Below are 16,624 nucleotides of genomic sequence, written 5' to 3' on the forward strand. Positions count from 1 at the left end.
GCCCTAATGTGCATGCTCGTGCCCATGAGGGTTGCCGTACCACACCCCGAATGGGGTTGTGGTGGGTAGAGTGGCTACTCAAACTTTTTGAAAAAATTTAATGTGTGAAAATTTTACATTAATACTCCTCTCTATGTTTAGAAGGAATAGTTATTCACATTGGAGAATAATTATTCCCATAAAATTTCTTTTCTTAAAATCGTAACCAAACTTTTTTTTTTAATAGGTAAAATCGTAACCAAACTAAAGAACAAGGGTATAATCGGTTTGGTTCGATTCGGTTTTATATATTTTTTAGAATCGAACCGATATATATCGGTTTTGAAAATTTAAAAACCGATACCGGACCGATTCACTACTGAAACCTGAACTTTTTATTTTTTCAGTTTCGGTCAAGTTTGGTCCGATTTTTCCAGTTTTACAGATTATTTATATTAGTAATAATATGATGTTCTCATATACTAAATTATTAGTTTATTTATATTATAGTATGAATACATTATTTTATAATAATTAATACATACTAGTATAATATTGAATTTAACTATAATATATACAAGTTCTATACTTTTTATACAAGTATATAAGATCGAATGTGTAAAAATATTTTTACAAAAGAAATATATATTATAATTTTATGCTAAAAATGTATTTATCCTTGATATATATATATATATATATATCAAAAGTAAGTTTATATTAATAACTTAATATTAATGTTTATGTTTAAAATTAAAATTTTATGTTATATTAATTTTATATTATAAGATTAAAATTTATGTTATATCAAATGTTATATTAATTTTATGTTATAAGATTAATAGACTTAAATAATAAGATTAGAATTTGATGTTATATTAATTAGCAATTTAACATTTAATATAAAAAATTATAAATATATATACCGGTCCGGTTCGGTTTAAACCGATTTTCAAAATATGCTAAACCGGTGCTGCACCGGTTTAGGATTGTTTTTGGTTCTTAAGAGCCGGTACTACACCGGACCGCTAACAAACTGGTTTGATCCGGTCCAATCCGGTTCAACCGGTTTTACTAAAGAATAACAAATGGAATAGCCGTTATTTACCAATACCATTTCTGCCAACCCTACCGTTACTTGAAGTTACAATTAGGCCTATTTTCTAATTAAAAAATTATAATGAGTTTATAATTCATCCGAAAAATAATTTTATAATTCATTCGAAGAATATTTCTTCATGCTTTGATCAATGCAGAAAACTGCATTGTCCTGTGCGGTACTCTCGTGTCCCTTTCAGTGTTCTTCTCCAATTACATCATTCCAAAACAAAACTCAAAAAGCCATGATCATTAATCATTTAGATGGTCTTTGAAGCTTTTTTCCCTAGATATGTAAAACTTTTATTATCTTTATGCATTGATTAAATTGAATTTAACAAAATTGAAAACAAAAATCACGACGGATCTCTGACTCTGGCTTTGCGGTCTAGAACTTGGCTTACACTGCTAATAATAGTTCATCAATATCAGTCGTTGGTTTCCTCCGTCTATGGAAGACGAATTCAAGGGCAAAAAAGTAATAAAAAGAAAACAGGTCCAGCCGAGTGCGTTTCAACCCACCCCACAATCCTTTCCTCGTTCTTTAGCACTAAAGCGATACCATTCCATAGCTTCACATGAGGAAGTAAAATGATCTGCAACATTATCAGTATCTCACAACTCACAACGAGTTAACTTATTTGTAGCATAGATAAAACACTCACGCCCTCCTCCCCAACCAGGCGCAACAGCATAAATACAAAAGATAACTTCACAAGGGCTTGGGGACTGGGCACTTCTGGTAGAATAATTCAGACCCCTTCCAAGCAGTCACCTTTTTCGTGTTGGAATGCAAGGATGATGGAAGGAAAGAATGCTGCACTGCAAAGTGCGTAGGACAACTCTGGGATAAAGCTAATTCCAGATAGTTTGCTATTTTTGGTTCTCTATTCATATTTGATGAGTCAGCCATCTTACTTTGGTGGCTTTCGGTAGGGGTATACAATGTCGTCAACAGTCTCTTTTATGGAGTTCCCCACTCTTTGAATGTTCCTGGCCACCCCGGAAGCAACCAAATTTGCATTCCTTGTAAACCTGCAGTTTAGAGTTAAAAGTAGATAAGCCATATTCACCAACCATCTAAACATGTTTAAGAAGATAAATGGGCCCCAGTTCATATTGATACTACTCAAAAGTTGAATTAAATGTTTGTCAGCTAAGGAAATCATCCCCAACGGAAAGTGGTGGTTTGTGTCGTCGAGGCTGGGGTAATTCAGAAAAAGAACCCTAAGGATCAAAATGATTAATAATAAACTAGAATGTAAACATGTTGAATTATACAAACACTGATGAATTTCCCAAAACGATGCAAATCTTTGTGCATGAAAATTTCCAGCGCAAGAAAGTGGACCTAAAACAATAGTTCATAGACATTCTGTAACAGTAAAGAGAGTTTTTGTTATTGTTATTGCTGCTACTTATTACAAACAGATAGTAAACTTCCACATAAAATGATATGTTCCATGTTTCCTGCTAGTTAATGAATCATATCGGAAACAAAGAGAGCGAGCCTCAAAAAGTAAATAAGGCTGTATCAGCAGTTGTGACTACCCTGCCACTGTTTGACTAAACAATACATATTATAATTTAGCTCCACATTTAGTTTGTTAACAGTGTGGCATAACAAATAAATACAAAGAAAATGGGTGACTTATTCCATATGCATAGCAATGTAGCCATATGGACACAACACGGTCATCCAAATGTCTTGCTTGGTTGTTCCACTTTTCATCACTCTGATTGGCCCTGTCATGGCTGATGAAACTATAAAACCTAAAGTTGTACAACTTTTGTTGCAAAAGAGACAACATTTAATTAACCCCGCCAAAACACACACACACACAGGAATTAAAAAGGTGGTCTTCACTAGCCACTCTTTTCACACAAGATAATAAAAAACATACAAAACATCATCTTTAGGAGATATGAACGTACTAATGTTCAAGATACTAGTGTTTCAAAAATAGACTACGGCTCTCACACACCCACCCACCCAATCGCCCACAATTTGCCATACTATCATTGATATATTACAAAATTCTTCTTCATCAAGACCAAATAAAAGAAGCATAAAACAAAATTTTCCTTACCTTCTCTATTATGGATATGAGCAGGAGCAGGAGCAGAAGCAGGCTCATTGTTAGAAACTCTTATGTCCACGTAAACCTGCAGTAACTCATATCTTTTAGAATTAAATTCCAAATTCAGGATTATAAGTAACTAGATCCACTAGTCACACATAACCAAGGAAATAAGGCAATCAACTGCGTCAAACTCGTAACATTTCAAATGACTACAAACTGAAATGGGGGCACACACACACAACACACACGCATAGAAAAGGAGAGAACGGACAAACACCTCAAGGCTTACACATATTGGCAATTCTATCTTTGCCGCTTGCTTATTAATCGCCAGGTCTTGTCCAATTCTATCCAAATAGACGGAGTAACCAACACAAGCATAACTGAAATCATTAGGACTCTTTAGAAGCTTCTATCTCTGTTTGTTCACCGATGTATCCAGATACTGATCACCAGACTCTATGTTAGCATGTATTATGAAATCATTACCATTTAGCATATCTTCAATTAATCCATACAAGCCGCAAATATTATCAAAAATTGATGTGGATCTGAAAAGCATCAACTTGCATACTTATAGGCACATATGGATGTGAAAGTTTCGACGATTCATTTAATAGACGATCTAAAAAAGCTGCGACGGACTAGCCATACAAAGAAAAACCAATATGGAGGGAAAATTATGAAATTGATGTCAACTTGAGGCCTTGGTGAGAAATGAGGAGCCAAGTTCCATCGAGGATTAGATTTGGATTTAAACAAAACAAAACAAAACAAAAAAAAAAAGGAAAGGAAAGCATTAAGAGAAAAATGAAAGAGAGTAACCATCTTGGAGGGTGCGAGAGATGCCGATGCAGCGAGAGTTGTAACGCCCTGTCCCCGAGGGTCCGGAGAGTTAACTCATATTACTTTATAATCAACTCCAACATTGCTAATATTCTTCCAAAAGTTTCAAATCAAACGTAAACACTTTAAATCTAATTAATCACACATACTTGTATATAAAATCCTCAATACAGTAACCACAAAAATTACCAACTTCTCTACATGTCACTTAAACTCACATTTCAACAATATAATTATCAAAAATCATCAATACTCATCGAAAACTTTCTATTCTTAATCCACTATTCTTAAGTCATCTCACATAATTCTTCATAGTCTTCAACCTCAGCTGAAATATCCAAAAATCATCTAAAAATATTAGAGATAAGAGGGGGGTGAGTTATCAACAACTCAATAAGCAGAGAACATATACTAGTATACAAACATGAGCATTTACAGATTTCATAATGCAGAATAAAACACTTTTTATTTTCAGAATGCAGAGTCAGAACATGTTATCAAAAATATCAGAGCGAATGTTCACAAAATTTTTTATTAAAATTTCCCTTGGCATAGCATAACTGAAACATCATATCAAAACAGAATTCCATGTTTAACCTCCGTGGTAGGGTTGTGCAAACCCCGGCAGCCAACCCGAGCAGAAACAGAATGTGAATCTTTCCCTTATTATTCTCGGAGCCTCGAGTGTGCACATAGGAAAGACCACGCAGAAAATCACTTTGTTTCCAAAGTGGGTGCACCAGAAACAGAAAAGTTGGTACCAACCCAAACAGAAGCCACTATTAGCACCAGTGGTAGGTCAAATAAGTCACCATCCACAAACCACATCCCGATTCAGAATGTCATGCCAAAAGTTTTCAGAAATTACATCATATTAGAGTACAGAACATCTTCAAAACAGAACAGAGTTTTCAGAAATCACATCATATCAGAGTACAGAACACCTTCAGAACAGAACAGAGTTTTCAGAAATCACAAAACATAATTTTATGCACAAACTTTCATATTTGTTCTCTTTTGCACAGTTCAGAAGCAAAATGTAAAATAACTCATGTCTACACCAGTCATGCCAGAAAATACTTTATTCTTAAACAGAATCTCATGCGTAATGTAGAACAAATAACTGAGGTAGTTCAAATTTCTTTTCATAACAAAACATGCATATTTTAAAAAATCAACCTCAGCCCATTTTATTTTTATGCAAATCTAGTATAGGAATCCCGCTTACCTAGATGACTTAACTTTTCAGAATTTTGCTCAAAAATGTCAAGTCGACTATAAATCGTCACCTATAAAATAATCACATAATTTCCATAAGTTTTCAATCAATCACGGATTTTGATATTTAAGCCTAACATTCTTAAATAACCTATTTTAATTCCTCAAAACTTAAAACCTTCATAATCCCAAAATATATAATCATTTCTTAAAATCACCAATATCCACCATAACGCACGTTAAACACAAAACATCAATATTTAAATCCGAAACAGCCAACAAATCTCATAGCATAAACCAATCACACCAACAACTCAATCATCCAATCCAACTGACCCCCTTACTCCTCGGATTCAATCTAGCACAACCAACCAATTCACAGTAAATATGAGTTAGCGCGAAAATATATTTAAATCTCAAAAGTTCTTTAGGAAAATACTTACAATGTTATAATATAATTTTTGAAATATCACGGAGGTGCTAGAAGCGGCAAGTAGCAACAAAACAATGCCAAATGCACTGTGGCCGTGGGTCTCAAAAATCCACTTTTGAACGGGGACAAACCAAGACCCGAGATTGCTAGGGTAGGGCTTAGTGATGTCGGTGAAACTAATGGTGGTGGTGGTTAGCCGTGGGTGGTGGCGTAAAGGGTGGTTGAAATGCAAAAATGCCCAAATCAGAAATAGAGTTGGTAGGGCTTCACCAGTGGCGGATCGGAGCTAGGGTTAGGTGGATTGGGTTGCTAGGAGGTCGAGGATGAAGTGGTAAAGAAATGGTGGCCGGAGGTGGTGCGACGACGCACGAGCACAAGGAACCCCGCGGCTTCAAGCTGTGAGTGGAGGAGAACGTCGGCGAGTGAGGAGCTGAAAACCGGAGGGGGAGTCGCCGGTGGGTGGGGAAGGTCGTGGGTTGGGCGGTGTCGTCAGACGGTGGTGCACGTCGGCGGGCTGGGGAGGAGAATAAATCGCACGGGGAGAGGGGGTGCAGCGCGCATGAGAGGAGAGAGAGATGAGAAAAAGAAATGGAGGGAAAAAGAAAAATAGGAAGAAAAAAAAAAGAGGCAAAAAAAAAAAGAAAAATGAAGGGAAAGAAATGAGGTTCAATCTTCATATCTTAGGTCACAAAAATAATCCAACGGAAACGATTTCAAAACAGCATGTTAAATAAAATAATTCAAACGTAGTGATTAAATAAAAATAAAATAATTAAACCTAACAATAAATTAATTTAAAATAAAAAGAAATTTAAATGTATAACAATTATTAATATCAAGGAAATATGTCAAATTTAATTTTCACAAATTAAAAATTATAAAATAAACCCACTAAAATATGAAAATTTAAAATAAAAAAATTAATTTTTAAATTAATAACAAATAATCTTTCAATTAAAAATATACTAAAATACAGGATGTTACAGGGATTGCGAGCTTTGGATTTGAGAGCGGAGTGGTAGTAAAGAGAGCCCTTGCAAGACTTTCCCTTTAGATTCGAACCTTTCACTCGGCTTTGCTTCTGGTGCCCGTCTCCTCCCTCGTTTTCACTCCCATCCATGGCCTCTATCCCCCCCTCTCTCTCTCTCTCTGCTCTTTTTCCTCTCCCTAATTTCCATTGCTCATTTCTTGGTCGCTCTTTACTCTCAACAGAATCGAATTTTCGTCCATAGATAGTGTCGGAGTATTAAACGAATCGTTTCAATCGCGCGTAATATGCCACGCCAGTTTAAAAATAGCATGAATCAATCATGAATGACAAAATCCCACAAATAGCACAATTGCCCAGTTTTAATTGTAAGATGAATAAAAATTAACTTGTTCGATACAGTTTTCATAATTTTAATAGTTAAATTCTGCAATTATCTATTAATTTGAGATAAAAAGCAGAATATAAAAAACAAAATATCAATATTTTCTATGCTAACCTGATATTAGTCTCTCACTTTATCGATACATTGAGTCATTGACTGCATCAATAAATAGATTTGTAAATTAATTTTTTCAGCGTTTAATAAATTGAAGATAAATAATATACTTACATTTTAAAAAATAAAAAGTAAAAAATAAAATAACAATATCATATACATTAGATATGTATATTTAAAAAATAATAAAATAACAATCTCTACAAGAAATTGTATTACACACTATCATATATTTTTCAAAGCACAAAGCATTACTTATATGAAGCCAAAGCTTCAATTATTACACCATATTATATAATAATAAAGTTTTTCTTCCTACTAAGGCAGTTCGTTATGAAAATATAAGCATCTCAAATTGTCCTATGAAAAGAAATTCTTTCCATTGTCAAGGAGAAACTACAGCTGAGGTTTATATGCTTGTTTGATTTATGAAGAAAACATTCAATTTCTCCAACTTCTTCAATAAACTTTAATGGGGAACTATATTGCTCCTATATTTCCAGTCTCCAAGCTGGTACCATGTATATAATCCACAATTTTTACCAGTTTTCCATTGAACATTTATTTACACTTTCTTGGTCTATGTACAAAAGAAATGAATAGGCAAAATAGCAACCAAGAAGCTCCAAACAAAGCGGCATGCATCAACATGCTTGATGAGGCAATCCATCCAAATACTGCAATTGTAACACTTCCATCAACAATAACAGTTATGATAGAACGATCACAATACCAGCTCCAAGGGCAAAACTAGCGGGAAAACCCTCTATTGTTTGCAAAGAATTGTCCCGAAAACAGGATAATATGTATCCAGTTCAAGCTGGTCAAGGACTAGCTGTGTAGCCCATAAATAGGAAGAGTGACCTTCAATAAGATCTGTTATGTCAACCTGCAAAAGCGGAAGACCAGCCATTTTCATTTAGGGTGAACAAGGAGGCAGCATTGTCAATAAATGCTGATAATTCCAACAAAGAAGTGCAACGGCAAAACGATACACGGAATGCCTTACATTCTCAATCCCAGGAACATTGATGGGTTGAATTCCAGCTAATCCTTGAGTAAGTAGGCTGTTCAAAAGTAATTGTTAATTTTGTAAAGAAGCAAGATCTCAATAGCAACTTATTTACTGAGCTGAAGCCCCTAGCTAACAGCAGCTCTATTTGAAGGGCTAATCCATGCAATGACGTGTGGTGAAAATTTATTTTACAATGTAGATCGAAATAGCAAGCACTACAATGGAATTTGTCTAAATGCAGGGCTGCAACTCAAGCAAGTTAAACGTTCAGGTCTCCACCTGAACCTGCACCTTCAGTTTGAGGTACTCATACAGATTTTGGTCAAATCTGGCTGACATGGGTGGTAACATTGGAGATGTAGAACATTTTAAGGTAAGGTGTCATATGTATATTAACTTCAAAAGCATATACAAACAAAATAAAGTTGGGCCAAGTCCACTAACTTGACTGACAAGATCACCGGAACAAGGTGTGTGTCTGACTATAGTCTAATCAGTGGTGGTCGATAAGCAACCTCATGTACATCAACGCACTGTGGTAGAAGTTAATCCAATGATGCAATGTGAAAGTTTATCCCAAATTTGCAATTTTCATACCTAGCACGGAAAGCAACTCCAAGCATCCAATCATTTTTGGAGTATGCATTCACAAATCTTCCTGCCACCATCTGCAATACAGCATGAGGTAATAGAGTGTTTCCTCAAATGAGATTTGTAGTACAGAAAAATCTGCTTTGAGGAAAGGAAATGAACTCCAATCACCTTTCTAACAGCTTCCCAGTTCTCATCATTAATTGATATGGGTGCTCCAAGAAGAACAACCCTTTCTATAAGTTCAGCTGCGAGTATTTAGAAAACGAGGATTAAAATCACTCTAGCAAATCCAAGCCATTCACAAAATGATTAGCATTACTTACCATCATGTTCAGTCTCGGCCAAAAACTGGAGACACTTGAATATCGCCCGTGCACCAAGTGAGTAACCTACAAGTGTCACTGGCCTGAAATATCCATAAAAGCCAACAATAGAAATTAAATAGATTGCTTTGGCTGAACTTTTTAAGGGAAACAATAGTAACAAGTACCTGTTGCCTTGCAATCCATTTAATAATACTTCAGCAAGCAGCTTCCCAGCTTTGTCCGATCTGTAAATGTCAAAACATAAAAGCATAGATAGAAATGTATATATGAAATTACATGATCAATTAATGAACCATCCAGCAAATTGTACTAGTACTCTTAAAAGTTTGAACAATGTTATTTTGACCTTTGCCATTAAGATGCTATTTTTTGAGACATTACTATAGGAATTTCTAACATGGGTGAAAACTTGACCTGTCCACAGCAATGGTCCATTTGCTATCGATAAAGTCAGTAGCTGCAAGTAACGCTGCCGGCCAAGCCAATGCCGTTAAAAGAGTGCTTAAAACAGTCATCATTGCACCTTGCTTCATCAACTCCAGGGCAAGTCCTATAGCAAGTAGCAACAACGTCAACTTCATACATAATTCTTATGATCGTAACAAGTAATAAATGACTAGCAGCTAGAGCTCAGATTCAATTACTTGAAGTAAGCCAATCCTGAATAGCAGTGCTCACTGCAATTAGATTCTTAGACTCCCACTGCAGCGCATACCTAAAGATTTGTCAAGGTCATAAGAGATATCAACAATGTAAATTCTGCTCTGCCCTACACAACCTTGAGCATCTAAGTTACTATTTTACAACAAAAAACTCATCAGCATAAGAACTATAAAAAACAGAAGGAAAATGCAAAGTAGTATAGCAGTTTCATTAAATCCATGTTGCATTAATATCATATCTTCCAAACAAAAGTCAAGTTCCATCACACCATAAGCAAAATGATGGCATAGCTCATAACAGCCAAAGCAACTAAAGGCAACATGCATAGAGATAGGAAAAAGATTCTCTTTCAGAACAGTGGGCACAAATTTACGTTATACTGATCAAAAATGAAATGATTGTCATTGCTAGCACTACAACCTAGATAGGTCTTATCTCTTGTATGCCACCTTGTGTACTTGGGCTATGCCTATCATTAATAAAATCATTTACTTACAAAAATAAATGAGATGATTGTCTAGTTTAGTACATCCACTTCTCATGAAACCTTCAAATGAGCTAGAGAAGAAAATAACAGGTCTCAGATGGGTAGAATATTAAATACAGTGAAAACAGTACCAAGAGAATGTGGCACTCTAACGAAACACACCAAATACTTTAAAAGCAATAGAATCACCCTATTTCCGGTAGAATTGAGATGAAAACAAGCATTTACATTCTTGTTGTATTTTTCCTCAGAAGTGAAATTCAAGAAGAGAAAAGGAAAGCGAAGAGAAAGTTAGATTGTCTCCTATGTTCCATTCAATAAACAAAGAAAGGAAGAAAAGAGGAAAAATAAACAAAGGATTAAAATTCGAGTGAGCCATGAATGGAGTTGCTTTAATTTCTTTCTTTTTTTCTTTAACCCTCCTTTATTAGCCAGACAGCAGAAAGTAAGAGAATCAAAACATTATTTTTAACTTTTAATAAACCCAACACAATGTAATATCAGCTATTGGAAGATGGAACGATATATTTACCTCTCCAAGTTATCATTTAGCCCTTCCCAAGGCCTTACAAAATCTTCCTCGTTGAAAACAAATCCGGAGACCAAGATCCCAACTGCTAGCCTCTGATACAAAAAGTTAAATTAGAATTTAAGGTTTTAACTCCAGAAATTTTATCGAGTATGGTTTGTCAAGAAGAGAAAGTGAGAGGAGAGAAACAGAGGAAGACCATAAAACACAAAAGAACATAAAGATAGTCTTCAGATTGGTATTCCTAAGGGAACAATGAAATGTTCCCATAAAATAAAATGGAAGCTACAACACTCACTCCTTGACGATGGTTTTCTCCTATAGCTTTGAATTCAAATTCATCAACACTTCCAACTCTTCTAGCCATTTTGCTCCCCGTAAGTCCAGCTCCAGCAGCTGGGTTGAGCATACATATAAATTAGTCCTCCATCGTATAAGCAAAGCATCACTAATGCTTAAATAATTTTCTGGGAAAATATATAGCTGTTATATTAGTGGAGCTATTGAACCTTAAATAACTAAAAAATCGTGTAAGAGCTTGCTAAAGCAGCCCAAACGCCAGTGTCATTGTGACTTCTCTATGAAATCTGAACTCAAAACCATTTGATGTGGCCATTCAGTGCAAGAAATTTTTTGCATCATGCATCAAGGAAAATGTAATAGGATCCACAACTCAACAAAAGGTATCAGCCATTCTTTAAATATGTCACTTAAGGAATAAGAATATTTCTGAAAAGCAGCCACGATCACCCCCACAACTCAATCAAAAGGTATCAGCCATTCTTTGAATATCTCACTTAAGGAATAAGGATATTTCTGAAAAGCAGCCATATCCAATTCGAACCTAAAACTCTTATATGTCACACTCGAAATTTTAGGGTTTCCATTTTTCAAAAGCATCCAATTAGAAAATCAAACCTCACACTCTTCTATTTCACCCTCGAAATCCTAAGTTCTAGAATGATTTTTTTGATAAGCAAGTTCTAGATTGATTTGATCTATGTTTCTACTCGCTAAACACACCAAACCTCCGACATCAAACCCTAGAAGAGATCCCTGGACGATGCAAGTTGTTGTGCAACTTCTAAACCAAGCAAAGGTGAGTTTGCTGCCAAAATTTCATCAAGATTCAAAATTTATTCCTTTACTAATAATTTTGATTCTTCCTTTTTTTTTTTTTTTTTTTATAAGTAATCGATATTATATTAATAGAGATAGGGAACCTAACATTTCTTCCTTAACATTTCTATGACTAGGGAAACCTAAAGCAACCACAAAAAGGAGTGGAAACTTGATCTATAAGCTCAGAATTCAAGTGGACAGATTCCGCCACTTTGTCCTTCCCTTAGGACATGGCTTAGAACACTAGGTTGCTAAGGAAGTGTTGACATTTTTCATGTGTACTTGGGCTATGCTTATTTCCTGTTATATTAATAAAAATTATTTTAGTATAAAAAGAAGTGCTGACATTTTACAACTAAAGGAGGTGAGGTAAGTAGTGTGATCATGCCCTTGATGTTGAAGTTAAAATGTTATATCTTCTATCATAATTTCCAGGTATATTATTTGGACATGGTTTAGCGTGATGCATGTGTTACATATATGTTCATGTTATGAAAGCCACGCAAATGCTCATGACTTTGAAATGTTACAAAAAGAAGAGATGAGCAAGGAAAGAATGGAAAAGAAAAACTAAAGAAAGAAAGTATGATGAATGAATGTGAAAATTTTTTATATTTAGCAATTGAGGATGCAATGATACCAAAGCAAGGGGGTGGATGTGCAAGCCACAAAGTTGTGGTCCACCAGATGTTTTACATCTGATATGAGAGACAGTTCCCCTTTTGGCCCCAGGAAGTGGAACCACTGCACAACCTAGGACAAAAGAGCAAATTTGTGTTGGCCATTATAAGAGATTAGTGATAAATGTTTTTTTATTAACATTGTACATATATGTTAAGGGTGCTTTCAAAGACGTTTTAAAGGAAAACCTATTTAACGACATTTTTTCTATATGATGTGCTACTTACTGATATTAAACTTATTCTTGCTTTTAACTTTTAAAAGGTCCCATGTAATGAGAAGGACGAGTCTATAGGCACAGTAAGTAGAGCAGACATTGACTAGTGAAGGATTGAATGTGTTTACCACCAAGGCTTATAGGTTTTGTATGACATTATGGTCTTTGCTTAAGATTACAAATGTCAGATTTGTTACATTTATCCTAACTATAGAACGCTACAGAACGTAGTTAAGTGACATTATTGGGATGGGGGCATCACAATTTTTTTTTATTGGCACCAGGTGTCCAGGAACAGCATCCCCGGACACACTGGACATGCCAAAGACGTCTGTTTTGTCCTTGCAAATGGAAAAAATTATGATAAGATAGTTTGAGAAGATTTTCAAACCAACGAATGAGATCAAGCATTCACCTCCAAATGATGCAGCAACCGCAACTGAACCAGCAACAGTTCCTGCCGCACTTGCAGCTGCAGCAAACCCACTAGCTCCAATCACAGGGATGAGAGTGCCTAATGTTGGGGCTAGAGCACCAAGTCCTGCAGCAATAGCTGGGGCAGCCAATCCTGTTGAATATTCAAAATGGGGGAGAGAGAGAGAGAGAGGACAACCATAAGAAAAGAATTTAAGTGAGAATTTTTCTGACAACAAATTTAAAGGGCTACACACCACCAGTTATTGCCAGCAAGGCTCCTCCAGTTACTGCAGCTGCACCAATGATACCACCACGCTTCCATTTAGCCCATTTCTTTTCTGAAGGTTGTTTTTCTCCTCCTCCCCCTGATTCTTTATCTTTTGCCAAAGCCATTGCAGAGGAAGCAACCATAATCTCAATAACTTCCTGTGAAACAAGAATTTCACTAACCAGGTGAAAAATATACAAAAGCATGATCTTTTTAACTTAAAAGAAAAAAGAAAGAAAGAAATTTCAATCCAGTATTATAAAAAAATTGCTAAAACATACATATACAAAGTACAGTTAGAAGTGACTATTTTTTTTATAAGTAAGAAATTTATTAAAAACCACGTAATTAGGCATAGTCCAAGTACACAGGAAAAGTTATGATTATATAACAGAGGAAAAAGAAGGAATTGCAACTCAATAGTGAATTGCGCTGAGAGTAAGATAATATCTGGTCTATATCATTTACACATTATCAGAAGTTGAAAAATCCTCTCTGAATCCATCATAGAACCTAACAAAAAGAAAAATTTTCTAATCCATATATACAACACCCAATAGAGTACCTAGAGGTTGTGTACACAAACCATTTTTGTCCAGTTGATATCAAGCCAAGTTGCCAGCAACCGCAAAGCTACACGATGTCGAGCATCATAGCCCTTTCTTCGTCGGATACATTTATTGTCGTCATCACTTGCATCTGCCAGACAAGCTGAAAGAAGCACATAGAGAACTGTCACCTTCCTTGGATAACTGATCATTGTTACCTCTTCAATTGGTTTCACATCCGCTTTACTCATTAAACCATGATGTGCATCTTTAGCATCAAACGTAGTACTATCCGTCTCCTGAACCAAGTGCACATCAGCAGCTTCAAAGTCTGATTGCACTTCAGCAGTGGAATATCTCTCACGACATTCATGTTCATATTCAAGGTGCTTTTGCCTCTTAGACTTGGAAGATTCAGAATCTTTTTCCATACTAAGTACAGTAACATCAACAGCCTTAGACAAAGCAAATTCTTGGTCTGCCGTTTCAGAAGAAGTATCACCACTTTCTTCTGAGAGTAACCTCAAGAACTGTGACAAGATGAAATCTTAAGCATAAATCATATGGAGATGACCACTAAAATAATAATATGAATCTCAGTCAAATAATACAAAAGCTCTACAATGACAAAAATACTGTGAGTGAAAATCCAGAATGAAACAATAAATAATGGTCCAAAATTCACACCCAAAATTAAACATTTTGGTAGGGAAGAGCAAGATGACATATTCTAGGCCCCTGATTTTTTTTAATCCACTTTTTCAACATCAAATTTCATACAGCAAATCCTCAAGCAAGTTCTGTATGTTCATGTATGTATGAATGCAGCCAAGCCAGTGAGAGGGAAGAGGGATACAGGAAATCAAACAACATACCGCTCCAATATGATGTTTAGCTGGAGAAGACCCAGCAGTTTCCTCTAGTCCAGACCAGGCAATAGGATTAATCTCCAAAAACCTGTTCATAACGTGATCAAGACTTAATTTCTGTTCATAACGTGATCAAGACTTAATTTCAATGATCACTGTCAAAAGAAAAGCCTAGTCAAAATCTAGTACCTAATCATTGATCACTCGCTGAAGAGGTTAAAGACAACAGTTAAAGATTAGTTCTCTCTCTCTCTCTCTCTCTCTCTCTCTCTCTCTCTCTTCCATTTGAACCAAACCAAAAGGCAACCCAAAACTACAGGTGTACTTTGCCCCTTAAAACAATAAGCGAGTGACATAATGGAAAAAATCACAAGAAAGTTTTGTTTTTTCGTTGCCCCAGTTACATATAAAGTCAATAACACATCACATCTAAACAACCCAAATGGCGGTATTAGGCACAGGCGAGTACAATTATTCTTTCCTTTCTTTTGATAAGTAGAATTATTCTATTTTTTAAGAGAAGGAATAATTCTTTATTTTTTGAATCAATACTGATGAAAATTCCCGGTTTAACATCTTACATGACTCTCTTGATCCAATTCTCAACAGCCAAACAAAGCAAACGAATAGAACTCTATAAATCACCATGAGTACAAAATAACAAATTAAATTTGTTTTAAAAAAGGGCCCATTTCAGCTAAATTCACCCTAACTTTGGCAGCTTGAGAAATGAGTGAAGCTGACAAATGTGAGTACACCAAGCATTGTGACTGTTGGATTACAAGCCTCTGTGAAATTGGTTAGTGCACCCCCCTTTCTTTTAAAATACCAAATCAACCGAGATGATAAAGAAACAAAAACAAAAAAGTACCACTTCCATTCCAATTCTCCGTAGAATTAGTTTTGCCTTTCATTGGTAAATGACAAAACGGACCGGCAAGCATGAACAGGATCAAAGTGAAAGGCCAAAACGTAGGTGAATATATAAGGATCAAAATAAGGAAACTCACGTGAATACGGGTCGGAGTAGGCCGGAGTTTTGGTGGACCCAAAGCTCGGGGTCCTCGGAGACGGAGTCGCTACTGCTACCACTACTGGTTCGCTCAGAATCTGAATGCTCGTCGGCCGTCGAAAAACCCAGAGGGTGAGTCCGATGGATCTGGGCCTGGTGAAGAGCGAGTCCGAACAAAGCCCCCGCCGCGTACCTCTGCGTCGGCATCAAAAATGATGTCGTAGCCATGACTCACTCAGAATTCCAAGAAGTAATTACCCGGTTATATATATAGAGATAGATATTGATGCAATAATTCTTTTGGATTTTTCGGTCCGTAAATTTTATATTTGTTGTTTCGGCGACGAGATTCTTAAGCTGAAGCCAGAAACGTTCTTTTGCTTGGAAGTTCGGTAAACAGCCAGGCTAAGCAAATACGGAGACCTTTTTTTTTAAATTATTTATTATCTAGTTTAGAGAGAGAAATATAATACATATATCCAACATTTTGACTAATTTTAATAATTCGCAAAAAATAAGACTTATTTTGATTATACTAGGCGAGAGCACTTTGCCTAAATTTATGAAATGATTATTTGTAAAAAATAGTATATATTTTATAAAAATGATTGATTTTACTTAATAATTTAAGGCATAGTGAAGAAAATAAAAATATTAGTTCAAAATATTATACAATCTAATACATGTTTATAACATCCATAATTTTAGCAAAACTTCTTGCGATAAGTTTA

The 16,624-nt window shown here is 35.5% G+C and overlaps 1 protein-coding gene and 1 pseudogene across 2 annotated transcripts; both read right to left on the minus strand.

Annotated features, from left to right (window-relative positions):
- Positions 1-1,809: 1,809 nt before the first annotated feature.
- On the minus strand, positions 1,810-6,778 carry LOC108992007 (annotated as a pseudogene).
- A 722-nt stretch (positions 6,779-7,500) lies between these two features.
- On the minus strand, positions 7,501-16,307 carry LOC108992019 (transmembrane and coiled-coil domain-containing protein 4). Of its 2 annotated transcripts, none has more exons than XM_018966451.2 (15): positions 15,892-16,307; positions 14,888-14,969; positions 14,051-14,542; positions 13,451-13,622; positions 13,195-13,347; positions 11,058-11,155; positions 10,763-10,854; positions 9,725-9,795; positions 9,495-9,630; positions 9,245-9,304; positions 9,078-9,160; positions 8,923-8,999; positions 8,758-8,828; positions 8,155-8,212; positions 7,501-8,034 (listed from the first exon to the last, which is right to left on the minus strand). In XM_018966451.2, exons 1-15 carry the CDS (start codon positions 16,119-16,121, stop codon positions 7,912-7,914), a joined length of 1,998 nt encoding a protein of 665 aa, XP_018821996.1. In that variant the 5' UTR covers positions 16,122-16,307; the 3' UTR covers positions 7,501-7,911. The 2 variants fall into 2 exon arrangements, with proteins under 2 accessions (XP_018821996.1, XP_035538767.1); XM_035682874.1 differs by lacking the exon at positions 15,892-16,307 and adding an exon at positions 15,071-15,134.
- Positions 16,308-16,624: the final 317 nt, after the last annotated feature.

Source organism: Juglans regia, chromosome 11 (genome assembly GCF_001411555.2).
Source record: "Juglans regia cultivar Chandler chromosome 11, Walnut 2.0, whole genome shotgun sequence".
In the NCBI taxonomy this organism is placed as follows: Eukaryota; Viridiplantae; Streptophyta; class Magnoliopsida; order Fagales; family Juglandaceae; genus Juglans; species Juglans regia.

Coding starts and splice junctions, on each gene's coding strand:
- LOC108992019 (XM_018966451.2), bottom strand. CDS start 16,121: ATGGCTACGACATCATTTTTGATGCCGACGCAGAGGTACGCGGCGGGG. Junction 10,855..11,057: donor GAGAAAACCATCGTCAAGGA/GTGAGTGTTGTA, acceptor TTTTTGTATCAG/AGGCTAGCAGTTGGGATCTT. Junction 9,305..9,494: donor TGGACCATTGCTGTGGACAG/GTCAAGTTTTCA, acceptor TGACATTTACAG/ATCGGACAAAGCTGGGAAGC.